Source organism: Aureobasidium melanogenum (genome assembly GCF_000721775.1).
Source record: "Aureobasidium melanogenum CBS 110374 unplaced genomic scaffold scaffold_2, whole genome shotgun sequence".
Taxonomy (NCBI): Eukaryota; Fungi; Ascomycota; class Dothideomycetes; order Dothideales; family Saccotheciaceae; genus Aureobasidium; species Aureobasidium melanogenum.
This window is the reverse complement of record NW_024470054.1, coordinates 1448401-1474805: the sequence shown is the minus strand read 5'-3', so window position 1 is coordinate 1474805 and position 26405 is coordinate 1448401. Positions and strand designations below refer to the sequence as shown.

Genomic DNA, 26405 nt, shown 5'->3' with positions numbered 1-26405 from the left:
AAAATCCAAGGACTTGGGGATAGCGCCCAGAATTCTCGACCCTAGTAGGAGCTGTAGTCTGTAGTTGGTCGAGCGGCTCGAGCCAGAAGAATTGATCTGCGGGCGGGGAGCCTGCCGAGCGTGGGGTTTGTCTGGGGTCAGCACAGGACAGCAGCAATAATCTCAATAATCTCAACAATCTGGATCGGCAAGAAGACCGTGACAGCGGGATCCTTCGACAACCGTGGAACTAAGGGCTGGGGAGCATGTGATTGTCGCAAGATTATCCTGATGCAGCCATGCGACCCATAGCGCTAAGAACAGCTGCATCAAACAGTGAACTAGCATCGTAGTTTGGAAGTCTCGAAGTATTGGCATCGTTCGGCCAAAGGAGATCAATGCGGGGCTCCTCTTTTATCTGCCCATCCGTGCACGCCGCTGCCCTGGAAAGATTTTGAGAAGGATTCTGCTGAGACGCAGCTATCACGAGCTCGCCTTGGAGAGCGGGGACACGTTGTAAGAATTCACGGCAAGTAGCCTTTGCTTTCGAGGTCCAGTCCCATCCCTCGGGCCTCGCGATAGGAGATGTGGAGGCTAAAGGGACGGCCTCGAGATTTTCCGTATTGGCAGGCAGTGGCACGTGAAGATGGATATGTGCCCTCGGTACTTAAGTATACTCGCACCTGCCCAAGATCCTCGAAGCTGTCATTCAGAGGTCAGCGTCTATTCTTTTCCACGCGCGTTCGTCTTTTCTCCAAACAGCACATCATGGCCGAATTCATTGGTAGCATTGATCAAGGAACCACCAGTTCGAGGTTCTTGATTTTCAACAAGGCTGGAGAGCCAGTTGCATCTCATCAAGAGGTACGCATACGATAGCTGTTTCCTCGGTTCGGAGATGTCAAATTGACAGTCATCAGGAATTCTCCCAAATCTACCCTCAGCCTGGATGGCATGAACATGATCCTGAGGAAATCGTCTCCTCCGTACACAACTGCATTGAGGGTGCTGTTGAAGCTTTCAAGAAGGACGGAAACTCAGTCGACAGTATCAAGGCCATTGGCATTACAAATCGTGAGGGCCTCTCCATCGTTGTCTCAGCTTATCTCATGCTAATTTCCATACAGAGCGCGAGACGACCGTTGTGTGGGACATTGAGTCAGGAGAGGCACTTTACAACGCCATTGTCTGGACAGATACTCGTTCTCAGCACATTGTGAAAGAGTTGAAGTCTCGCAAGGGTGCCGATGAGTTGACACAAAAGTGCGGTCTGCCGCTCTCGACCTACCCCAGTGTCACCAAGCTTCTGTGGCTGCTCAAGAATGAGCCCAGAGTAAAGGAGGCATACGAGAAGGGCACCCTCGCATTTGGAACTATCGATGCATGGCTTGTTTACAAGCTCAACGGACATGAGAAGCGAGTCTTTGTCTCTGACCCCACCAACGCTTCTCGCACAATGTTCATGGACATTCACACACTCAAGTACAACCCTGAGCTCATTGCCTTCTTCGGCGATGAGGAGTTCGATCTCTCCAGAATCCACATGCCCGACATTGTCAAGTCTTCGGACGCAAAGGCTTATGGCACAATCGGTTCGGGAGTTCTGTCCGGCTTTAGCCTCACCGGATGTCTGGGTGACCAGTCTGCTGCCCTGGTCGGTCAGAAAGGTTTCGATGCAGGCAGTGCAAAGAACACGTAAGTCATGCTTATATGGTGTGTTTCACAGAGCTGCAAACTGACAAACAAAAAGATACGGTACAGGTTCGTTCATCTTGTACAACACTGGCAACAAGCCCGTCATCTCTACCCATGGCCTCCTCACCACTGTTGCATATGACTTTGACGGAACACCAAGCTATGCTCTTGAGGGATCTATTGCAGTTGCAGGTTCAGGTGTCAAGTTCCTCATGAACAACTTGGGTTTCAGCTTCGATTCGTCAAAAATCACCGAGCTCGCTGGTACAGTGGAAAACAACGGCGGTCTTGTCTTCGTCACAGCATTCAGTGGTCTCTTTGCACCATACTGGATCACCGATACTCAAGGTACCATCTTCGGTATCACTCAACACACACAAAGAGGGCACATCGCTCGCGCTACACTCGAGGCTGTCTGCTATCAGACAAAAGCCGTACTAGATGCCATGGAGAAGGACAGCGGTCACCCTCTCCAAGAGCTCAAGGTTGATGGTGGCATGTCAAACAGCGAACTGTGCATGCAGATCCAAGCAGACGTCCTAGCTGAGAACAAGATCCCTATTGTCAGACCCAAGATGCGTGAGACCACCGCATTGGGAGCTGCGATCGCCGCTGGCTTTGCCGCTGGTGTCTGGAAGAGCTTCGAGGAATTGAAGGAGGTCAACACCCTTGGACAGACCACCTTCGAAGCCAAGATGGACGCAAAGGACAGCGCAAAGGGAGTCAAGCGCTGGGAAAGGGCAGTCAACATGTGCCGAGGATGGCTTGTCGACGACGAGTGAGGAATGTATCCTCCTCGGTCTCTTCTGCTCAGATAGAAACGCCTTCTTACGGCCTTGTCCACTTTTCTTGTTTGCGAGCTCCGGCAGCTTAGATACCACGAATAAACTTCAATCTTTCTATCAATAAAGTTCGTACGCAATGAGTAAAGTCTAGCGAGAAGCTTTGAGACCAGCTGGAGAAAGAACGACTGGGGATGCGCAGTCAACATTTCACGGCAGTTGACACATACTGTTTTCTGACACCAACCTGTCCACGTTTCACACCACAAAACCATAATCCCCAACTACTCTGTACCCCAGAGCGGGGAGAAACTCTATTCCAACAACTGCTCCAAAATACCATACCACATGTCTTAGTATGGCACACAAACGTCCAAGCCACAGAGCTGAAAGAAGCCAACCGCTCTTCAATGCCTTGTCAAATCCTTCCCGGTTTCGAAGCGTACAACTGCCGCTGATTACACTTTTCTTGAGTCTTGGGAGATAACGCAAGCAAGTGCTTGTCTATAGTGCACAGAAGCCACACTCTAACTCCGCCAACGCTTTCGTAACATGGCGCAGCACAAAAGTAAGGAAGAATATATGATCCGAGGGCCGAGCTTATAGGTGTATAACCGACGGGTATGACTGGCATACCATATCGCAACCGAAGCTGTTATCTGTCTTAGCATCTGCCGATGTCACCTGTCTTAGCAGTTTTGAGACCTGCCGACCTGCAGAATTGAAACGTAACCGAGCTGTTTTTGGTGTAGGTTTGGTCTGTCCGCTGCCCGCTGAACAGCATCGTCATCTCGAATCTGCATGGCAAACGGGTTACCTGCATGACTATCCTTTCTCATGGCGTTTGGGACAGTTTGAGGCAGAGAAGGGGTGCACTCCTTAGGTAAAAACGAGGCGTCTGGGGAAAGAAGGCGTAGTCTTGCTCATGTGATGGATAAAGTCACCTACGAGGCTTCGACACGGCATCGATTCCGTCTTTCGTCTATAGACTTTCTTCAGATTTTCTGGTTTTTCAAAGACAATCGAGATTCCGGGAAGTGAGGGGCTGTACTGTATGACTGCAAAGTGACAATGATGACCTTTTACCGAGCATACGGTAGCAACATTGACTGTTTCTAGTATGTTCTTTAATGACCAATGTCAGCAAACGAAGGATCAGGATTCACAGAAGAGACATTACGTATCTCGACTGCGTAGAAGATCGAAAGGAAAGAATCTGGAACATCTGACTAGAACGCCTGCAGATGTACTGTACATCTACAGTCCATCTTCAAGCAAACAGCCAAGAAATCGCCATCAAAACGACACGATGGATGCGCTAAAAGCACAGGTGATCTTCTGGGAATGGTGTGTGAGACTAGTAGAAATAGAGCAAACAAGGCAAGACCGGCACCGATCAGAGTCACCGATCTCAGGTCTGGCTATGTCGTTCTGGCCATGATCCTTGGGAGGTTGTTGCACGTCGTGTCCTAGGCATCGGGCACTTGACGACGCAGCATTATAATGAGGCACTTGATCTACAGTGCATACAGCAACGCAATCATCACCTGAAGGAAAAGGACTTGTGTGGTCGTGGCGACACACGTCCATGCATACTGCTTCACCAGAGACCAGGGTCTTACTGACGTGAGCCACGATATCGACTGGTAGTGACATCTGCTTGCGGGGAAGCGAATCTTCGGTGAGTACGTATACTGGCTTGGTCTCTGGTGCAAACATTGAAAGGGTCTTCGACTCAAAAGAGCAGGAGAGAAGGATGATCTGGAATGTTCGTGTGAAACTTTCAGATAATGTCAGCATATCCAAGACTTCTACCTCAAATCGCGATACTTGGCCTCCTCCTTCATCCTCTCCTCAACCAACTTGATAACCTTAGCCTCGTAAACCTCTTCAGGGGTCTTGTCACCCTTAAGCACCAACTTCTCGTGCTGAGTAACCTCATCCTTAGTCATAAGTACCAAATCCTTGATCGCGATGTTCGAGCTCTTTTGTCCTGCAACGCTGGTATCGATGAATTGGCCCTCTGGCTTACGCCAGCGCACAAGTGCGAGACGGCTGGCTAAGCCGCTGACTACACTGCGACCACGATAGACTTCTTCAACAACGTAACCGACATCTTCTTGTGTGATGGGAATGCGCAGACCGAGAGGATCGAGGGACATGTGGCGGGCTACGCGCTCCTCTGAGCCTTGTAAGCTAGCCAGGATACCATCGTACATCTTGTCTCTTGATTTCGAAGGTAGATATTCGTGGGGGTAACCGCTGATGGAGAGCATGACGTGGTTCGCGACGCAGAGACCGAAGATTGCTGGCATGGTTCCTAGCACGGGCAGGATTCTAACTCTGAACTCTGGAAGTACGCCGAGTTCACCGACACTTCCTTTGGCGTGTTCTTCGTCGGAGAGGGGCAAGAGTTGGGCTTTGCCTGGTGCAGTCTTTTCGCTGGAGAAGACGACAGGGATGCCATCTTTGACGCCCTTTGCACGTAGTCTGCGTCTTGTGGAGCGGGAGAGAGGGTCGTCTGTGCTGGTAGAGATATCGCCAAGGAACACGCGAGTGGGGTCAGATTTGCAGCCTGCACCCATGGAGGAGATGACTTTGATATTGTGCTTGTGGCAGTAGGCGAGAAGGTCGACCTTGCTATCGATGTTGTCGATGGCGTCAATGACAAAATCTGGCTTGTGGCCATCTGCCCAGGGTGCTAGTTGTGCTTCGGCCGTTGAGCCTACGAAGAGTTCATTCCTGCAGTCGAAGTGTGTCCAAGGTGTGATTTGCTCGAGACGCTTGCGCAGACAGTGTACCTTTGGTGTTCCCACGTCTGCAAGCGTGGCTACGGCATGTCTGTTCAGAGAGGAAAGAGTGACCTGGTCAAAGTCGATGATACGTAGTTTTCCAGCTCCAGATCTAGCAAGAGCAGCTGCGGCATGGGAACCAACACCACCGACTCCAACAACGATGATGAATGCATTTCGTAGCTTCTTCAGGCCGTCGTCGGTAAGGAAAACACGGTTACGGGCCAGTTGTTCCAGGATCAATTCTACAAGTTCTGTCAGACTTATGATCCTGCACCTTTCAAGATATACCCACCTTCGTCGTAATCTCCCAAACGAGCTCTGGCAGCAAGAGCAGCACCTCTCTCATCCTCTTTCGACGATCTGGAGCCATCCTGCACAGCACCACCAAAATTGTTTATCTAGCATAAAATCAGTATACTCGAACTTGATCAACACATTACCGGAAACATACTTGAATAACATTCTCATCCTTGTCAAGATCAGGAATCGAGCTCTTGAGGTCAGAAACCCGATACTGCTGCTTTGCCTTTTGCAGTCCTAGAATTGCACTTCCAACCAGCAATCCAGAAGCCACTGCAGTAGCTGCTAATTGCAGGTTATGCGACGACCTGACATTATCAATCCAAGTCGACGACATTTTTCTGATGGCACACCACCTGCAATTTAATTGCAGCTCTCACAAGAATCAAGCAAAAAGTAGGACAAGATGTGAAGCACGTGAAGCAAGATTGACGTCGATTTCTATGTTGTGGCTTGTGTGGTTGTGGCTGGTAGAGTCACATGCCAGATGTGGCGTTTCTCGATAAGATTATACATCTCTCTTTTGAGTCCTCCTTCTGAACCCTACAAAGTGGAAACCCATACAAGAATTGGCAAGCAGTGGTAAGACATTTGGCATTTCTCATACTGGAGTGTGCGCTAATAGTCAATTGTCTAGCATGTTCACAATCCCCGATGCCGAGAACCAATCACAACAAGAACAGTCTCAAACGCGTGCCTGCAGCATACCTGTCCCTCGGGTCTTCCAAGAACAAGGCGTGTTCGCATGGTGCGCACATGACTGAAACAATGAACAGAGATCATAGGGGAAGCATGCCGCTTGCTAATTTCACTGGGTTTGCCTTTTTCTTTTCTTGAATATCCTTTTTCTTCCTCATCCCCGCTTCCTCTCTTCCACTTTCTTGTTCACCATCTCTTGTTCTTTTGCATCCGGACCATAAAAAAGAAACACATTCAAAACGTGATGCAACCAGCGCAAAAAGGACGAACAGGTCGGGAAAACAGAAAAAGACGTGTTTAGCATCTTAAGGCGCTGCTTGACGATACCTAGTTCTTCGCTCGAGCCACGTCACGATTTCCTCGAAGTCAGGCAATGAGAATGGAAAACAAAAAGATAGTTTTCAATCGGATGGCGCTGGCTCCGTCTTTTTCTTTCTGTCTTTTCTCCCCTTCTTGCGCTGGTTTGTATCTCTGCTTCGATGGAGTTTCTGCTAATGTGTTCTTGGAAGCAAGCAAAGAGATTCTTGCAACATGAAAGTGCCAAGAGGATGGAACAGGGAGGTAAGGAGGAGGAGTGTTGGGAGAGAAATCCTATCTTTCGTCCTGTGATGAATATTCCTAAGCCAAAGTTGAACATGACAGCCCGCTCGTGCTTAACACGCATGAGATCTGTGGTTGTCACTGATAACATTGGAGAGACTATAATTTCTGAGGACACTAAGATTGGAAGAAAGAGACTGGGAGATGCGTTGGTCGGATGGATGGCTCTGAAGAATATATGTAGAAGGAAGTAATTGCAGTTTGCATTTTTGATCTTGTGCTTTCCACAATCCAGCAAGTCCTGCTTTTTTGTTTTCTGAAACGCTCCCACTTTTGATAACAACGACAAGGTAAACATAAAGCACAGAATAAGAGATGACTCTCAGAATCTGTCTCGTCTTCTGTTTGCGCGGTAGACGGTGAATCCAACATAAGCTCCTGTCAAGGCCAAGCCGAACAGGATAAACTTCAAGAAGAACCAACCCCAGCCACCGCCTTCCTTCTTTGCATATTGATTCGGCTTGTACGCGCTCTTGCTATAGTCCTTGGGAGTGCCAGCGGCGCCGCTTGGGCTGTACAGGTTCTTGGTCTCGACCTTGATGATGTCGTGGTTGTCGGAGAGCTCGCCAGTTTCGGCAGAGAAACCGAGGTAGGTGACACCAGGGAGCTTGACGCCGGGGACGTCGAAGCAGGGAGTCCATTCGTCTTCCTTCTTGTACATCAATTCGACCTTGAGCGACTTCTCCTGGAAGTAGGTGACGCGGGCCTTGGTGGGGATGTTGGCGTTACGGAGTCCACGTGCCTATGAAATGTCAGTAAAGAGCCAAAGATCAAACAGACACAGTGTGGAACGTACGGAACAGCCAGCGAGTTCGTTGGCCTTGCCGTCGTGGGCCTGGTCGTAGACAGTTCTTCCGTCGCCAAGCATAGCCATGACATAGGGGAAAACAACACCAGGTCTGTTGTTCTTGTATGTGTCGAAAAAGATACCCAGACCCTCGAACATGTCCTTGTGACCAAAGACGGGACCCTGCTGTGCTCTGTCGGTGGTCACCCACATGGCAAAGCCGTCACCGAAGAGGTTGCCCTGGCCATTGATATCGAACTCAACCTCAATCTCCCAGTTGGTAGCAGTCAGGGGGACTCTCGAATAGATCCAGCCGGATTGCGAAGGGCGGTCGGAACTAAGACGAATGTGCTTGTCGGCGCGGATGATGGTGTCGCCGCCAAAGTCCCACCATCTGCTTTGAAGGTCCGAGTCAAGGTAGGGTTGAATCAAAGAATGCGTGCGAAGCTGGTCAAATGTCAGAGATATGGTCAGAGTTTATGTCGTGGCAGGTCGCATGTCATACGGGGATGCTCTTCACGTCAGAGGAGTCCTGAGCATTTGCGCCAGCTAGCCACGTCGCGGCAGCAGCCCCGAGCAGAGACAAGAAGCGCATGGCGAATGGAATAAAGAAGAAGCAAACGGCACCCTTGGCCTATGGCAGAATGAGAATAGCAAACTGGTCTACTCTAATTCCAGCGCCAAGGGGGTGTGTTTCGTGTCATCTTGGATCTAGAGCTCCGCAAAGCCAAACAGTTCAAACATGGAGAGGCCCGCCGCCGACATGACGTGCATATCAACTTTTGTACCTGCGACCAATCCCACCACCAACCCACGCATTCCACGCACATAGCCATGTCTTTCCTCGGAGGTTCATCATCACCCGCTTCGGGCGCCAGCCAGACTCAGGCCATCAAGCAACAAGTCGCTCAAGAAGCCGCCGTCGCCAACGCAAGACAGCTTGTCGAGGTACCACAGAATCCAGCTTTTCCACATCTCGTCCACACGCGCTGACCCTCGGCGCATTAGAAACTCAACGAACACTGCTTCGAGCGCTGCATCCCCAAGCCCGGTTCCTCCTTGTCCTCGGGCGAGTCCACCTGCTACTCGCAGTGCATGGAAAAATACATGTCGGCCTGGAACGTCGTCTCCAAGCAATACATCAACCGCATACAGAGAGAGGCCGGTTCCGGAGGCATTATGATGTAAAAATGTTACATTTCTACGACAAAGCACGATCACGAAGAGAAAAAAGAGATGAGTGGATAGGACCAATTGTACGATATGCATGGAAAGATGCCCCGGTCCAAAATAATTGTACATTATCGAACAATTTCTCGAATTCATTAAAGATTCGCCTTGGGAGGCGGAGGAGGGTTGGCCAACGTCTTTTGTCTCTGCGAGTAATCCTTGACAATGATGGAGCACTTGATCTCCTTGCACAGCGACTTTCTTTGAGCGGGAGGAAGAAGCGATGCGAATTCAAGACCGGATGCTCTGTGATTATCGTCAGCTCACTTCCAGTCTGCATACTGTCAAAGCATATGCGATACCTTTCCACAGCCTCGAGGGGTACCTCAAAGTCTTGAAGGGGCTTGTCGTTTGAAATCTTCGCATTGGGCAAGACAAAAGCACCCAGACTGACGTTTCCGCCAACCTTTCCATCTTCGGCAAAGATGACCTTGTAGAAGTGTGTAGGCACAGCAACGTTGGGAGGGTTGCCAATAACCTCGTAGCTAACCCTCCACTTGCCATCTGCATCCTTCTTTGGCAAGTACAAAGGTCCAGTCACAATGCGAACCGAAGGGTAACGTCCGGTCAAACGACGGCAGAAGTCCTCAAAGTGAGCCCAGTAATCTCTGTTGAAGCCCTCGCCGACCTGAGGGCACATGTTGCTCAAGGCGAACGTATCGTCCATGGCTTGCTGCGACCATTTGGCATCGGCAGCAGGCACCTGGTGACCTCTATCATAGCCGCTACGGAAGTAGTCCTTGAGCTTAGCACGGAACTTTTCTGGAATGGCCTCGTCCTCGACAAAGACCGAGTGCTTGCGGTCTGCGTTGCTGTTCTTGAGCGACTCAGGAGTGATGTGCTCGACGACCCATGCAGGGTTTCTTGTTCGGCGGTCGTATGCAGAGGTCAAGGACGCGGCGGCTCTCAGGTCGGACACAGGGCCAGGGAATCCATATTGGTAGAGTCCATTGGGATCGACGGGTCTGGCAGCAGCAGCAAGAGCTTGCTGAACACCTGCAGGCTTGCCGACAGCCAACGGCGGGTTGACGGGAGTAGAAAGGGGAGCGGTCGGAGTGTTGACGCTGACTGGGCCTGCTGTTTTACGAGGGAATAAGGCAGCTGTGGTTGCTGCTCCGAATGCAGCGCCGCCTGCGGCAACGAGTGCGAGCGTGACCTTGGACATGATATCTTTCATTCACTCGATCGATACCGAGGAAGACGGCCGAGGGAGCAAACAACGACACGTCCGTCCGCGCGCGCTACAAAAAAGTGCTCGTGATGCTCTAGCGCCAAACAATCTGCGCCAAGCCATCAATGTACAAGCTCATCTGCAAGTAGTATCATGCACGACCATGCAGGAACATCTTCGTAGGGTCTCTTATTTGCTATAGATTATTTCAGATGTAAGAGACCTTCACGCCCATCCCTATGGTCCTCTGTACTTTATGCAATCCGCCCTGTAAGCTCCGCTTGACTTTGTCCCTAACGTCTCGACGTGCAAATGCCAATGTGAAAGCCATCAAAAAGAGTACAAACCGGAGCATCACCATGGGATTCTGGCTGACGGATCTCCCAGCTTTCAGAACAGCCGCCTGCATGGTCGCGAATATCGAGCGACGATTCACGCGCGATGATGAAGGCGTGGCTTTCTTCTGCGGAGCTTTCGCTCTCGACGCAGGTTGATTTCTGTTAGTCTGCCCTGCTCTGGAGTTGTTGTTGCTAGAGTTCGAAGGTGTTCTGTTTTGCGAGCCAGCTGTACGTGGTCTCTCATCAGCTTCCCGTCGCCTTTTCTCCTGTTCTGCTCTGGCTTCTTCTTTTCGGCGTCTCTCTTCCTCGAGACGCCTTTGTTGCATCTCTTCGTCCTGGCGACGCTGAAGCTCCTTCTCCCTGATTCCATCCAGCTCTTTCTCCTCTTTCAATGTGTGAAGTGCTTGTAGGAAAGCATCCCTTCTCTCGTCATCTAGAACCTCGCTCATACTGATAAAGTCGCGGGCGTAGTCCCATTCGTCATTCTGAGGCAGAACATGAAGAGTATAAAGCTCGAGAAGCTTGAGACGGGTGTTCAAATCGCGAGGGGTACTTGTTCCATTGTGGTGGGACGAGTTGCGCATGGATTGCTGGGAGGCTTCGAGGTGGGCAGTAATGTCAAAGCTGGGATTGGACAAGGCGGACAGGTAGGTCTCGAGACGCTGCTGGTTCAGCTTCTGTGACGGCATGTGTGCCAGAAGCAAAGTCGCACTACTGCATGTCAGACACTTTGGGACGGTATAGCTTTGGAAGCTTCTTACAGATTGACGACGACCTCGGCGTCCACGGCGCCCTCGTTACCTTGATAACCCTGCTTGACAACGAGGTCCCAGATGGTACCCTGACGCGCGTACGAGGCCAGTTCCCGCCATTTAGTACTTCCAAAGACCAGTTTGCCTTCCTCGGGGCCCAGTTCTATAATGGCATTGAGCAGAGTCAGGTAGAAGCTCCACACCTTAACGCGGCTAGTCTTGGATGCGAATGCGACAGGCGCGGCATGGCGGTCAGTCAGCTCGTCTTGCTGGAAAGGCGATTCCGGAGCTTCGGGCGAGATGATGGGATCAATGGTAGACAAGGCTTCATAAAGCCGGCGGGTGAGAAACAATTGGGCGGCCTGGCGGTAGGTTCTAGCGATTTGCGACGACTGAGCGCGGGCCGACGAGAGCGACGAGATGGACGAGGCCAAGTATTGCGATGACAGTGAATCCTCATACGACATGGTGGACGCCGTCGAGTCCGTTGGCATGTCGCTCAATGCTCTGTTCTCAAGCAGCAAATGTACAACTGAAAATGCCCCCTGGTCGGCTATCAATCTTGTTGTTATCCTCACCTTTCCCCAGTCATTCCTTCCTTCACCGGCTGCTGATCGCGAATGAACCGAGGTTGGCCGGCGCTCGGACCTCTCACGTGTACCTCTCCAGCCTCCGCCTAACTAACCGCTGCATCATGACCATCATCGAAGCACTCAGCGTGCCCTGAACACTCTCTCGCTTTGACCTTCATATCTATATCATCAACACACTGCAGAGTCAGTGAGTATAGATAGGAGAATAGTCCTTGAGGTATTTGCTCTAGTTTCAGAGCTTTTAGCGTTAAAACAATTGACTTAGCGCGGTAGGTATTCGTTTGCCTCTCAATTATTTGTCTTCTCCATTCATCGCAAATAACCCCGATCTGCTGCGATTTGCCTCCCTTTTACTTACAAGGCCCTGTACGGCCTGCCTGACATCCTCTCATCATTCTCCAACATGGATGTAGATAAATCATCTTTTCCTTCGCGTCTTCTTGACGTGCTTGAGGCCATCGCAGAAGCTCATTTTGTGTCTTTCGACCTAGAACTTTCTGGCGTACCTGTCAAGGGACAAGCAAAAGAAAAGCCTGGCAAACCCTCGTTGCAGGAGCGCTACCTCGAAACCAAGAGGGCTGCTGAGCAGTATCAGATCTTACAAATTGGCCTCACATGCGTTAAAGACGATGTGCTTCAAGGTGCCTACGTCTGCAAGCCCTTCAACTTCAATCTCAGTCCAATCCTCGAGGAACGATTAGATGTCGATCGCACCTTCTCTTTTCACAGTGGAGCTGCTGAGTTCCTGCTTGGAGTTGGCTTCAAGTTCGATCTTCCTTTCACCTCTGGAGTTCCATATCTGTCCAGGGATGAAGCACAACTAGCAGAGGAAAGAGCAGCCGCAAGGAACGACAAGTCATCTTTCACAGATATTGAGATCAAGCCAGAAGATGTGCAAGCTCTGGAGTTCCTTAGAAGGGTTCGTTCTGAGATCGATGACTGGCTCAAGACCGGAAAGCCGAGTGCATACTCTGTCGTCATTGGCCCCTTGGATTCTAACGGAGATGCCAACCCTGAGCTGAACCGGTTCGAGAGACGTTTGGTGCACCAGATCGTGCGTGCAGAATACCCTAATCTTGTCAGCATACCCAACAAAGGTCTCGTCCGTGTTTCCAGGCTCGATCCCGAACGTGAGGAGTATATCAAGGCTCAGCGCAAACGAGAGGTTCACGACCGGATTGTCCGACAAACAGGATTCAGATGGATCGTGGAAGCTCTTTGTGGAAATCCTCCCGAAGGCATTGACATCCGATCATTTGCCACAACTCCAGGAGGTGTTCCTGGGTTTGTCGACCTAGACATGTTAAAGTCACGCTTCAACCGCGCCAAACACATGATCCGCAATAAGAAGACTGCTCTTTTCGGTCATAACCTCTTCCTCGACCTAATCTATTTCTACAAGACCTTTATCGGAGCCCTACCCGACACTGTGGATGAATTTGCCAGCTTGATCCACGAACTCTTCCCAATTATTGTCGACACAAAATACATGGCCACTCACAACTGTGGAGACATCAATCCTCAGTCATCTCTCGAACAGATAGCAGAGAAGCTTTCAGAGCAACAGAAGCCTAGAGTCATCACACATGAACATTACAACAAATACACAGATACTACGGCATTCCACGAAGCTGGCTACGACAGCATGCTCACAGCTGAAGTCGCTGTGCGTCTTTCAGCAAAACTTGAGCTCGCGGGAAACTATGATCACGATGAGCTTCAAAACACAATTCCGCCTACACCGCCAGATGTCGACGTTGGCGGCGTTCAGCTCGATAACAACACGCCCTCTGTAATAAACTCGGCGATCGATAGTGTCAAAGGCCTTCTTCAAGCGCCCTTGAAGGTTTGGGGAGGACAGACAACTACACCAGCCCAGCAGAACAACGAGACATCAGATCAATCAACACCAGAAGATTCACTAGCCGAAAAGACCACCGAGCTAGAAATAACTGAGAACGAATCAAGCACAACGAACAAGAAGTCAAAGAAGAAAAAGAAGAACAAGAAGTCAAATGCCACCGCCCCTACACCTCCAGCACATCAAGGCGGGCGCTTTGCTCACGCCACAGCTTTCGACCAACTTCAAGACACTCTTGACGTGTCCGAGGAAGATGAACTCAAGGCACCAGAAGTACTCGAATTTGATGCTCTACCCTCTGAAGACGCACATGCATCTGATCCTGTGGTTGCAGACACGGATGGCATCTCCGACTCTCGTGTAGGAGCAGCTTGGGACACTATTCCCGTGCTGGCGACAGCAGAGATTTCAAATCGGGACGAGCGTGAGGTAGGCACTGTGATGCCATCCTTCAACTCTGGCTTCTGGAAGGTCTACAATAACAAACTGCGTGTCTTTGGCACTCAGGAGGGCGTTGCCATTTTGGACTGACAAGGAAAGATTCGAGGTTCAAAGGTTAGGTAGAGGGTCATGCCAAACAGTTGATTTCACTCTTCGGCAGTAGTCCTATACGGCCATGATCAATGGAATCACCTTGCTGAGAAGTCGGTAGTGGATGTGGCGGAGGAGCTCTAGCAACCAGAATTACAATCTACGTTTCGACGACTATTGGTTGAAGAATTATTGAAGTGCTATGTTCAGTCCTATCTTTGTTGTGATACAAAATTGTTGTAGCCAAGTCTCGTATTCTCTCCCCTGGCTCTACACGATCTCGATACGAGGCCCTCGGATAGCCTGAAAGCAAGCAAAATTAGAATCGTTTATCAAGCATTATCCCACCATCTGTTGAGAATCAAGCAAGAACAAGGACAGAAAGAGATGGTCACTAAACTCAACAACAAGGAACTTTAATTCACAGAATATCAACAGACATCAAGCACCACAATCAGGCACCCAGGCACAGCACTGACGCCATGTCGCCAAAAAAAAAAGCGATCGTCCCGTAACGACGTCAGTCAAACAACGCAGTGTTCACTTCTGTTTTTGGTGTTTGTCCAACAATCAACACACACGTGTGGAGCAAACCAGACGGTCGAACTGATTCTGTTCATAGATCACGATTCGCGGTTCCAGGGCTTAAAAAAATTGGACCCACGTTGTTTACTTGAGAAAGTCCGAATTCTTTTCGTTTGCATTGTCGATCACGATCACTGGCAAAGCTCGAAAATCGACGACGGATGTGATGATCAAGAATATTCGTGGAAGGCACGATCAAAGAGCATTTTGATCGGTGGAGACCATGGCTTTTTTTTTGCTGGTGACAAGATGCATAGTATCCGGTCTACACTCTTCCGAGCGAGCAGGACAATGGGTTTAAGCTTGAAGATATGTATGTAAATTGTTAATTATACTGTTGATGACTATACTTGCTGGAAATTGAGTGTGTTCTTTAGATGGCATGAGAAGCAGGATATTTTATATTCTCTAGCAGAGGAATTCTTGTTTGTGTTTTCGTGCTGGTTAGTAATGCCCTTGACCCGAGCGCGTGTAATCGAGAGCACTGACAAAAATCACCAAGGACATTCGCCTCACGTGCCTTGCTTGGTAGTAGAATGCAGTCAGACTGCAGTGAGACTCAATGACTCTCCTTCTACGTACGTTATAGAACGAGAGGACCATTGACTGCCAACCTAGTGAGCACGTGTGTTTGGATTTAGTGACACGCGACACGAGTTGACCGAATGATGATGGTTGTGAACAAGAATCAAGGTAGGCAGAGAATGACAGTAAGAGAACATGTGAAGATGGCCCAAGAGTCTGCATGCATATAGCAGGCTTGTGTCCATCCTACAAGCGATTACGGCACGAAAGAGGAATATGTGGCTCTCAAAAACTATACCTCGTGATGTGTTTTCAATGCAGGGTGAGATCGATATCATGCTGATAGCCTTCCCGACCATCTGCAGGTGCCGAATCAATCTAATCATGAGGAATAGACGTGGGGGATTGGCAGAGGCACCGAGATTAAGCTCGTCAAAGGATGCAAAAGCCGTGACCCTTAGAGATGTGCCGTGAGTGGTCGTGTCCTGAGCTGTTTAACTTCTTGACTCGCTTATCTGCATGCAACAAGAAGCTCAGTGGTTGTCGGCATAGCTGAGCGAACGCAAGGCGGACAAGTATAGTGTTACTCTGGACCAGCGATAGATGGCGACAAGGCGCGGGGTTGGTGTTTGCGTGGTGACAAACTACCGAAGTCAAGCCAGCGCAGAGGCATAAGTTGAGTTACAAGATCCTGACAAGCAGCGGATTGGTCGGTGTGCGAGATCATCAACCATGTTCCTGCAGGTCGACCGATGCGGCGACCACGGCTTGCATCGACTTCTTGCAGCTGTGCGCACGAGTGCAGCCACGAGGTCAACAAGTTCAAAAACAGATACCCAGCCGAAGCCTGACAGCATTTTAATGCGAGTATGTGCATTTTCGCTGGTATTTCTTCATTGAGGCAATTGTTCTTTGGCTGTCGTCAAAGAGCGTGCTGTAGGACAGCGAGGAACGACTCACTAGTCGAGACGAAGGATTGACGATGTTCCATCAATCTGGCACTGCGCGCATCAGTTGTGGTTCACCAGAAGTATGACAACGGTTCAAGACGATGACGGGTATCAGGTCCGTTTCTGCTCTCGGACGTGAGACATCCCGAAGTGCAACAATGTTTGATTTGTGCAGATCTGGGATTGGATGTTTCAGCGTTGAGCCTTCAACACAAGGGAGATAAACATCAGAGCAGCCGAATTGGTAGTTGTTGGCGGCGGAAAGAGACGAAATGAGCAAAGTTCTGGGTCAAGCAACAGACAACAAAGTCAACGAACATGCGGCTGTCATGTAGTGCGAACTTTGATTCAGCAACTTCCTTCAACAAAAACCGGAAGGAATTGTCCGTTTCACCAGCCAAATCCCATGTGAATTCAAACATGAGCTCGCAATGCAGACAGGCGCTGTTGGTCAGCAAGTGAAGTGATGTTCGGCTGAGAGGCTGTCGAGATCGAGAAACAGCGAATAGACATGATCATGATGATTATCCCTGCATCCCCTGGCAGCTTGACGCAATGCAGTGACATGAACAGGGCGCGGTGCCGCACACATTTGTATGGCTGCGGGTGAAGGCAACAAACTGCAATTGGCTCTCTCCCTTGGAGTTTACAGAATCATGATGCACTTGCAAGCTGGGCAAGACTTGTGAAAGAGAGATGGTCAAGTGCGGATCCCGGCAGACATGTCAGCCACTTGCGTATTGGGTGCCCTGACGAATCAGCAAGAGTGCAAAGCGCCTGGGCCCGACGCTAGCGACCGAGCAAGTCACATGGACAGCAGAGATTGAACTCCTGGGCGGGAGCCGTTGAGGGCCAGACGCAGAGCAGCGATGTGGTAATGGGCTCGTTTTGAGATGGTAAACAAAGATGAAGATGCGCAAGGATATCGAGACAGTATAGACGGCAAAAGCTTGCCAATTGAAGATTCAAACGGACAAATAGGTATTGAGAATAGCAAGATGATGGCAGCCTCATCAAAGCGGCCTGTAGGTCATGCGTGCATGTTCAGGATTAGCTCCATGATGAGATGAGTGACAATTGGGCGAGGAGTAAAGCGGGGTGAGGGATGCGGTGCGCAGCGGATGGGCAAAACCAACGTTTTAGGGAAAGAGCTGCTGAGGCCTTCAACTACCACTTGAACTTCCCTAGCAGAAAGAGCATCGTCCCTTGGAGCATTGTCGAGTCCTCCAACAGCCCAAGCTAAAGCGGATTGAAAATAACAAGAAACAACAGCATCTCAGGTAAGACAATCATCAGCTAGGCAATCACGTGGGCAGTGGTGTTCCTCGTTTCAAGCGCGGCGCAGGTGACACTCTCGACCCTCCCAATTGCCTGTCCTGCCCACTGCTCTCTCTGTCCTCGTCCCCCACCAGACACTGACTGCGCACTTTCATCACAGCAGCCCTCCTGTACTCTGCACCTGGCGCGGCACACTTCACTTTCGGCTTCATCTCAGTTCCCAATTCCCCTCGATCGCGCATCGCTGCATAACATCCGTCAACACAAGCTCCGAGCACAGGCCCGCATCGACGCATCCTCCGACCTCGTCAACCACCACCGCTACATCACCCCTCGACATCTATCTGCCCCCGACCCCTTGGTGACCTTGCTTCAATTCGCTTTGCATCACTCAGTCATTCGCAATCATGTCGCAGAACAGGCCTTCGGCTTTCTCTAGCTTACGTATGGGCGGTAAGGATACCATCACCTCCCCCGCGCTGTTCATTTCCTTCCCTTGTGCCATCTGCACATCCGCCATATAGCTCGCCATTTTCCATTCATTGACCTATTCCTGCGCTTTGCTCGTGCTGACGTCTGGTCCAGAGGTAATTCGCGAAAAGGTCCAGGATGGCTTGACTGGAGAGACAAAAGAGATGCAGTACACCCAGTGCAAAATTGTCGGCAATGGTTCCTTCGGTGTCGTCTTCCAGACCAAGCTCTCTCCCAGTGGTGAAGATGCTGCCATCAAGCGTGTGCTCCAGGACAAGCGCTTCAAGGTCGACAGCCCCCGATCTCCATTCTTCGCTCTTCTCAACTGACTCCGCGCAGAACAGAGAGCTCCAGATCATGAGGATAGTGCGACACCCGAACATTGTCGAGCTCAAGGCGTTCTACTACTCCAACGGCGATCGCGTAGGTCTCAGGCCATCTAATCCTCCGAATACAGTTACTAATGCAGGCTGTACAGAAGGATGAGGTTTACCTCAACCTCGTGCTCGAATTCGTTCCCGAAACCGTCTATCGCGCATCTCGCTACTTTAATAAGATGAAGACAACCATGCCCATTCTCGAGGTCAAGCTGTACATTTACCAGCTGTTCCGCTCGCTCGCCTACATTCACAGCCAGGGCATCTGCCACAGAGACATTAAGCCTCAAAACCTCCTTCTCGACCCCAACAGTGGCATCCTCAAGCTCTGCGATTTTGGAAGTGCCAAGATACTCATTGAGAACGAGCCCAACGTCTCGTACATTTGCTCACGCTACTACAGAGCCCCTGAGCTCATCTTCGGCGCAACCAACTACACAACAAAGATTGGTATGTCCCTGCGGTGCGCCGCATGCTGATCTCAGGCTAATCCGTTAAACTTGTTAGATGTCTGGTCCACTGGTTGTGTCATGGCTGAGCTCATGCTTGGTCAGCCTTTGTTCCCTGGCGAGTCGGGTATTGATCAATTGGTCGAGATCATCAAGGTTCTGGGAACCCCTACCCGCGACCAAATCCGCACCATGAACCCCAACTACATGGAGCACAAGTTCCCTCAGATCAAGCCCCACCCCTTCAACAAGGTAATTTCATTTCGCTGGTCATATACTAGATTTTTGCTCACTCATCCAAAAAGGTCTTCCGCAAGGCCGATCCCAGCGCCATCGATCTCATTTCTAAGCTCCTCGAATACACACCGACACAACGTTTGTCCGCCATCGAGGCCATGGTCCACCCCTTCTTCGATGAGCTGAGAGACCCCAACACTCGATTCCCCGATTCTCGTCACCCTGGAGGTGCAACCAAGGATCTGCCTGAGCTCTTCAACTTCAACCACCACGGTAAGGATAACGATTTTATGATGACGTGATGAAGCATACTCATCTTTTCCAGAACTCTCAATCGCACCTCACATGAACCACCAGCTGGTCCCCCCGCACATTCGTCCTCAATTGGCAGCAAAGGGTCTCGATATTGACAACCTGACGCCTTTGACCAAGGATGCTATGATGGCACGACTGGATTAAAAGAAGAACAAAATGTGAAAAGACAAAAAAACTTATCGGCAAAAAAACTATACACAGATCATGAATTAGCGATGCATACTCTTTTCAAGTTTTCAAGACCTTCGATCGACCCATCAGCGGTCTGCTTTACCGGCGTCTCACCCTGGAGTCTCTCGAATTATTTCACGCATACGACAAAAGGGCAATGAACAAGCTTTGCTTTTGCTTGGACAGACAACAAGACGTCGGATAAAGCTGGTTTCTCGGAGTAATTGCTTTGCTGCTAATGCCGCCGGCGCTTCGGCTGCTGGCATCGCTGTTGATGTCTCTCTTATTTGTCCTTTTCTTTTCTTTTTTACGCCGAACGGGCGGCTCGAGCGAGTTTCTTTTCTTCCTTTTATTCCAAAGTGTGGTGCGGTAGAAATCTCTGAGTTGGAATTTCTCCTTTACAGATTTGACACTCGTTGCATTCATCTCCGGCTGCAAAGATGTACAGTCAGATCAGGTGGTGCTTCGTTCGACTCTCTTGTTGTTTGCTTTTGCGCTCTGATTCGAAAATACGAGCGGGCGCTCGGAAGAGTCAACAAGTTGGAGAAAAAGAAAGTCATGATGGGGTTTGAAGCCGTGTGATGGCATGCGATCGAAACGAGAGATGACCTTTCCCGTCTTTGAGACAGCGGACAGGAAATGGAGCATTGTGATGAAGATAAAGTAACGCAGGGATTTTCTTTCTATCTTCGTGTTTCTCTTGTTCCTTTCCATGATGCTCGGTCTGGTTTCTGTTGTTGTCTAGAGCTCCTGCTCTTACGAGAGTTGCATAGTCAAGCAGACATGGGCGAAAAGTGAATGGTTGCTTTGCGGTTGGCTATCTGACTTTAGACCAGAATTGATTTTGTTCTTTGCATCCCCGTTCGCATCCTCGCTATCCGCTTTCACAAAGACCGCACTAATCTTGGGTACCCTACTACCACTCACGACCTCAACATGGACGATGTATGGAAGTCCAGTTGCTCCTTATGCTGCTACGCCTTCCTGCTTCGGTTCACCCGTATCCACGTCGCTGTTCTTATCCAGAACCGCCTTCACAGAGCTCCCTCTTACTATAGATACTCTTGGTTGGATCACATTTAATCATTTGGTGACTCTTCTTCTGAGACTGCCTCACTATCACAGTCTCTTCACGACAAACGACGGTCATTAGTACTCAAACTTTCAGAGCTAGCCTTCTTTCTTGCATTTCATTGCTTGCTCGACATTTACCTTCTCCATCCATCTTCTGCCTTTGATAGTCTTTGCCTAGTTGTGTACTCTTGAATGCACAAGAAGACTTCTGAGTATCATCCTTCAAGATCGTCAGCCATGGCCAGACAGACGGAAAGAGAGAGAGCGCTGATGATAGCCCGCAAGAAGGTCGGCTATGAGGAACTGGCAGCATTCGAGACGAACGAAGACATGGAGATGAGAGATGTCGAAATGGAAGAAGAAATTATGATGGGCCAGGAAGATGAAGTTGCAGCACAGGTCAGTGTGCTTTCCCAATTGAGCATCTCAGCTTGTGCCAAGAAGCGGCCGCAAGCTCCGCGTCGGATCCTCCAAGCAACAGGGCCGCGCCGAAGAGGGAAGTCCAGATTTCAGAGCAACATTTACATTGCTAGCGACCAAGTCCATCAACGCGTCCGACTGTACGATCCAGACAACATGGCCGACGACAGACGCGGAGGCGGTGGTTACAACAACCGCAAGAGGCGCTACAACAGAGGTACGCGCGCACACAAAACAAAGTCCTTCCCGCATCGTCGAGCTGACCTGCTTTGTTTACAGATGACGACGAGGGTGGTTATGATCGCAGACCCCAGCGCAGAAGATACGAAGATGCTCCTCCCGGTACACGCCTCCGTCGCCAATTGCTCAGTGTCGCCGAGAGCCCAATGAAGAACCCCGAAGATGAGGTTACAGAAATCGCAAAGCTCGTCACCGAAAACTACCACGACAACTACGTCAAGGAGACGTATTGCGACCTGGTCTTGTCTCTGGTGCTCGAGCAACCTTTCAAGATTCCTTTTGTCGCAGCTTCCGTCTTGTGCGCAAACAACGACAAGAGCGACGCTGCCGCCGAGGTTCTGGCTCGCACATCAACTCTGTTGCAGCGTCACCTCGATGCTGGTGAATGGCGCAGTGTCAAGCTGTTGCTACGATTCCTGGCCTGCCTCCAGCCTCTCTTCAGCGACGATGGTGTCTTCGGTATCCTTAACGAGCTTTTTGATCGCGCCGTCGACCTTCAGACTGCCTCGTCCGACGATGCTGTCGGCCTCGAGCTAGTCAAGATCATCCTCCTCACCATCCCCTACGTTCTGGCTGCACCCAACACTGGTCTGGAACAGCGCGCAGCTGAGCTGCTGGAAAAGACCGACATTGTTGCCTCTACGCCGCACGCTCTTGAATCCCTCGTCGACCCATACCCCACGGCCGAGGCCGACCAGAAGCCCATGTCATGCCCCAGTGTGCTTAGCGCATTGCAGAACCAGCTTCAGAGCGAGGCCGCCGCCGGATGGAAGCTCGCCTGTATCCCTCGCCTGACCCGTGTGACCACCCCTGCGCCGGCTGAGGCTGAGAATGGCGACAAGGCCGTGCCTAACAAGCACTCGTTCCCTCAGCTTTCGGTTCCCTCCCCTGTCAACCCTGGTCCCAACGCCCTCTTCCCCGAGATATGCTTCTCGCTCTTCGCCGACCAAGACGTAGAGTCTGTTCCTCCTACTTCCAACATTGCTGCATCGCTGCTGCGAGACGCCGTCACAGATACTATCAACATCCTCGACTTCAACCGAAACGCTGCTGCCAAGTTCCTCATCGATGTCGATTGTTACTGGGCCCCTAACACCTTTGTCAAGCGTGCCACAGCATTCGACAAGCTCAAGGACATTCCCGAAGGACGCTCAACCTGGAAGCCCGAAGATCTGGTCGTCGATGCTGTCTTCTCCCAAATTCTTCGTCTTCCTACTTCGGAGCACAAGCTCGTCTACTATCACTCCGTCATCACCGAGGCATGCAAGATTGCCCCTGCTGCCGTCGCTCCCAGTTTGGGCAGAGCCATTCGTTTCCTCTTCCGCAGCCTCGATGTTATGGACCTCGAGCTTCAGTACCGCTACATGGACTGGTTTGCCCACCACTTGAGCAACTTCGAGTTCCGCTGGAAGTGGACTGAATGGATTGATGAGATTGAGCGCTCCGACCTCGAGCCCAGAAAGGCATTCATTGTTGGTTCGCTAGATAAGGAGATTCGTCTTTCTTTCGCTAAGCGTATCAGAGAGACACTTCCCGAAGCATACGCTCCCCTCATCTCAGAGGGCAAGATGAAGGATACTCCAGACTTCAAGTACCTCAATGAGCAGACCCCTTACGCTCAACAGGGCAACGCCATTCATGCTTTAATCCGCAAGAAGGCTACTGAGGAAGAGATTGAGGCTGTCATCAATGAGATCCAGGCCCTGGCTAGCGAACACGGTGTTGAAGACGTCCTTGTGCCTAGCACTGATGCATACATGACCAGCATTTGCGCAGTTGGTAGCAAATCGCTGTCTCACGTCTTGTCCTGTATCGAGCGTTGCAAGGAACGTCTGCTCGCAATTGGTCCTCAGTCTGAACTTGCACGTCGTCAAATCATCACATCGGTCGTTGATTACTGGGCCGACCACCATGGTACTGCTGTCAACATTATCGACAAGCTGCTCAACTACACTATCATCACACCCATGAGCGTTATCGAGTGGGCGCTGCACGACCACTTGCAGCACGGCCGCGCCCTTGCACAGACTCACATCTACGAGATGATCTCGGCCACCATGTTCAAGGTCAGCAACCGCATGCGCCAGATTGTACGCGCTCGTGCCGAATCCGACCTCTCCGAAGAGCAGAAGAGCTTGCTGGACGAGACTCTGGTTCGCGAACGCCAGACTATGCGTGATCTCTTCAACGCCATCATCGAGGCTGTCTCGACTGTTGCTAACGCAGCTCAAGACGACATGATCGAACGTTTCGACGGTGACAATACCGAGCAGACTCTACTGCAGCAGTGGGGTGCTCGCTGGGCTCGTGTCTGGAGACGCAAGATGGCTGTCGAGGAGGCCATTGTCAGCGAGGCCGCCATCGAGGCTGCTGATGTCGCCAGAGAGGCCGAGAGAGTCAAGGCAGAGGCACAAGCTGCTGAGGCCGCTGCTGCTGCCGCCCAGCAGGCTGCCGATGCCACCATGGAGCAGGAAGACCACGACGTCGCATAAAAAGTTCTTCGAATTTCAGTAGATGCCTCTATGGGCGCAGCGACGATAAAGTGCGACGTGGCCAGCATGGATTCTGCTGATACTTCCTTTTTTCTTATTTCTTTTCATGCCTTATAACCAACCTCATGTATATCCAAGAAGCGATCACTATTCCCAAGCTGCAACTTTCCTTCTTGACTGTGAGACAATTTTTGAATGCTCCTTTACCGTTGATCAACGAATTGATAATATGGCCAATCCTAAATCGCGAAACGATTGCTGATGTCAATCCCGAACTCCATCGCTTCTCACGGCTGAATGTTACAACAACCGTACAAGACTAGAAGTTCGGTGGCTGGTAATTATGTAGATCTAGAGATTAGACCCACAGCGAGCCCGAGGGAGTGGTTTGCCTAGTGAGTGAACGCCTCTCTTGACTCTCCAGGCCCACTAGTGCTGTGTTCCAACGTGGTCATTTTTGTTCTGCTGGGGCAGATTTTTTCTCCTCAGGAGAGGAAATATGGCGTTACACAAAAGCGCCATCCGGGCACGCAAGAGCCCGAGCATGTTGCATAAACGAAATGCTACCTTCGCACCGACGGCAGGAGAGGATGTCGCGGTATTCCCGCATATGTTTTAGTCATTTCCGGGCCTGCATGGTGGTTTATATTGGGGAGCATGCTCGCGTTGCTCGGGATGCAAATGATGCATTTTGCTTCTCCTTTGCTCCGACTCACCGCCATGCATTCATTCAATGTGCATGCCGATAGTGGTATGGAGTTGGTGGAGCTCGTTTCTGCAGTGCATGTCTGTAGCGAATGATTGCATGTTGGTTTAATAGGTGAGGCCGCTTTTTTTTTTTGTTATAAATCATGCATCTCTCCAATTTATTGTGCATGAGCCTGTTCGAGTAACTCCGCGGCCATTCTTCCCATGCTGCATCATGACAGGACGATGGTTTGTAATCAGGTTTCTGTGGTTGTGAGATGTCCATTGTGTATTGCACTCGTCGAGGCCAGCGCTCTAGTGTCTGCGTCGTAGTCGGTTGATGAGCGGGTGACCCTGGCGGCATGGTATGGTATCGTTCGTAGGGCAAATATGGCGGCACTTGGTCTTTATTCTTGGCGAATCTGGTGCTCAACATCTCTGAGTATTATGTATTGCTGCCAGCAAAGTACAATAACTTGAATATGTATAGTGTAGCCGATGTAAGACAAATAGTCCAAACGCATGACGGAAGTCTACTATTTTACGACCGCGCCGAGTGGACAACATGAAAGAGCAAGCATGCAAAGCGATAACGGCGAAAGTAGAGGGATGTCTGAATGTGTAGTCTCGGGTTTCGGTCCCTTGAGGATGGTGGAGTAAGAGTGTCGTGTGATTGGCCGTCACTGATAGCAATGCTATGCATCTTGTGAGTGGTGAGGGGATGAGAGATTGGATGAAAAGGCGAAAGCTCGTTTATGTATGATCGATACTGGTGATTGTCGGTAAGTAAGCGATGGCCGAGGGCATATGCAACCATGGTAGATGATGGAGCCGATGCTAAACGAAGAGGAAACACAAAGCCAAGCTCAAGGCTTACGACAGACAGCGAAGAAACAGTTTGAAAAAGAATGAGCATGGACGGAGCCGGAACCCCGGGTTGGTAAGTATGTACGTGACAAGACAGGAAGTCGCGCCCCTCCAACATCACACGCCAAGGGTCGACCTCCTGCTGCATTTGATCTGAACTCGAAGCATGGTGGATGGAACAAAGAAAGCTGTTTTTGACGCCAGATATGCTTAACGTTACGTGATGCCCCCACTCAAACAATTCAGTGCGACTTCACGCAATCGATCCTTCCTCCTTCTTCTTTGGTAGATCCTTGGTCAGAGCCAAGTATGCAGCCGCAACAACGACGCTGCCAAAAGTGACGCCGATGATGGCCCTACCTCTCCTTCCCTGCTTAAGCTTCAGCTGCTCGTCCTTGCCTAGAATCTTGACTGCATCCTTGAGGAAGGCATAACTGAGTCCACTCCATGCTGTGGTTGCAGCCACCAGAATCTGGAAGTATGTCATGAATTGGGCAAGATTGAGTTTTTCGAGGCCCATATCGTGCATAATGCCCAAATGGTGGTTGTCTGCTGTGATGACAGGATATGCCAGAGTGGCGCCGATGAGAAGCAGCTGGAGGAAGGTGTTGTACTTGCTCATGGTGGTAGGGTGCACCTCAGCAGATGGCAATGAGAAGTCCCAGTAGCGCTTGAAAGTCTTTGGCGCTGGCAGAGATGCATATCTCCAATAGAGTGCAGCCACTGCAAGTGATACATCGCGCCCCAGGATGAGGGTTGCTAGAGATGCTGCAACACGGGTTAGTTGGGGGCGTCTCATGCAACGTAAAATCACTCACCCGGCAAGAGCCCATTCACAGACAAAGTGACGGTCAAAATGGTCATCAGAAACTTGTCGGCCATAGGGTCGATGACACTGCCGACAACAGTTTGCAGCTTATACTTGCGTGCAATCCAACCATCAACCAGATCGGTGATACCTGCATATGCGAAAAGAGCAAGAGCCCATTTGTGCTGTTCGTGCAACACCAAATATCCAACAAACGGCGCAGCGATCAGGCGTGACGCGGTCAGAATATTTGGAACATTGTAGATTTGCTCGCGTGGTGACAAGGAACGCGGTTTGTCGTCTATACTGCTTCTTTCCTGGCCCGCGACATTGATGCTCTGCGTGC

General features: G+C 50.5%; 10 protein-coding genes across 10 annotated transcripts; 5 read left to right on the top strand and 5 right to left on the bottom strand.

The window, feature by feature from the left end:
- Positions 1-747: 747 nt before the first annotated feature.
- On the top strand, positions 748-2456 carry M437DRAFT_39601 (glycerol kinase; the record flags this gene model as incomplete). The annotated part of the gene is made up of 4 exons (XM_041020039.1): positions 748-843; positions 900-1053; positions 1107-1674; positions 1730-2456. The coding sequence occupies 4 exons, from the start codon at positions 748-750 to the stop codon at positions 2454-2456; spliced, it is 1545 nt and encodes a 514-aa protein (XP_040883814.1).
- Positions 2457-4267: 1811 nt separating this feature from the next.
- On the bottom strand, positions 4268-5888 carry M437DRAFT_38947 (uncharacterized protein; the record flags this gene model as incomplete). Its single annotated transcript, XM_041019918.1, has 3 exons — positions 4268-5493; positions 5544-5649; positions 5703-5888. 3 exons carry the CDS (start codon positions 5886-5888, stop codon positions 4268-4270), a joined length of 1518 nt encoding a protein of 505 aa, XP_040883813.1.
- A 1284-nt stretch (positions 5889-7172) lies between these two features.
- On the bottom strand, positions 7173-8232 carry M437DRAFT_81265 (putative lectin family integral membrane protein; the record flags this gene model as incomplete). The annotated part of the gene is made up of 3 exons (XM_041027521.1): positions 7173-7592; positions 7647-8084; positions 8143-8232. 3 exons carry the CDS (start codon positions 8230-8232, stop codon positions 7173-7175), a joined length of 948 nt encoding a protein of 315 aa, XP_040883812.1.
- Positions 8233-8546: 314 nt separating this feature from the next.
- M437DRAFT_10456 (uncharacterized protein) lies at positions 8547-8798 on the top strand (the record flags this gene model as incomplete). Its single annotated transcript, XM_041018568.1, has 2 exons — positions 8547-8585; positions 8646-8798. Coding segments are annotated over 2 exons (192 nt in total), but the record flags the coding sequence as incomplete, so codon positions are not given.
- Positions 8799-8962: 164 nt separating this feature from the next.
- On the bottom strand, positions 8963-10032 carry M437DRAFT_39467 (uncharacterized protein; the record flags this gene model as incomplete). The annotated part of the gene is made up of 2 exons (XM_041020016.1): positions 8963-9113; positions 9170-10032. The coding sequence occupies 2 exons, from the start codon at positions 10030-10032 to the stop codon at positions 8963-8965; spliced, it is 1014 nt and encodes a 337-aa protein (XP_040883810.1).
- Positions 10033-10246: 214 nt separating this feature from the next.
- M437DRAFT_40177 (uncharacterized protein) lies at positions 10247-11595 on the bottom strand (the record flags this gene model as incomplete). The annotated part of the gene is made up of 2 exons (XM_041020141.1): positions 10247-11087; positions 11138-11595. 2 exons carry the CDS (start codon positions 11593-11595, stop codon positions 10247-10249), a joined length of 1299 nt encoding a protein of 432 aa, XP_040883809.1.
- Positions 11596-12118: 523 nt separating this feature from the next.
- M437DRAFT_38890 (CAF1-domain-containing protein) lies at positions 12119-14113 on the top strand (the record flags this gene model as incomplete). Its single annotated transcript, XM_041019910.1, has 3 exons — positions 12119-13477; positions 13679-13855; positions 14006-14113. Coding segments are annotated over 3 exons (1644 nt in total), but the record flags the coding sequence as incomplete, so codon positions are not given.
- A 3745-nt stretch (positions 14114-17858) lies between these two features.
- On the top strand, positions 17859-19444 carry M437DRAFT_72316 (serine/threonine protein kinase; the record flags this gene model as incomplete). The annotated part of the gene is made up of 7 exons (XM_041025835.1): positions 17859-17904; positions 18037-18209; positions 18262-18345; positions 18401-18749; positions 18807-19000; positions 19054-19258; positions 19311-19444. 7 exons carry the CDS (start codon positions 17859-17861, stop codon positions 19442-19444), a joined length of 1185 nt encoding a protein of 394 aa, XP_040883807.1.
- A 1677-nt stretch (positions 19445-21121) lies between these two features.
- M437DRAFT_72315 (uncharacterized protein) lies at positions 21122-23697 on the top strand (the record flags this gene model as incomplete). Its single annotated transcript, XM_041025834.1, has 2 exons — positions 21122-21182; positions 21245-23697. 2 exons carry the CDS (start codon positions 21122-21124, stop codon positions 23695-23697), a joined length of 2514 nt encoding a protein of 837 aa, XP_040883806.1.
- A 1807-nt stretch (positions 23698-25504) lies between these two features.
- M437DRAFT_38608 (uncharacterized protein) lies at positions 25505-26373 on the bottom strand (the record flags this gene model as incomplete). Its single annotated transcript, XM_041019867.1, has 2 exons — positions 25505-26019; positions 26070-26373. Coding segments are annotated over 2 exons (819 nt in total), but the record flags the coding sequence as incomplete, so codon positions are not given.
- Positions 26374-26405: the final 32 nt, after the last annotated feature.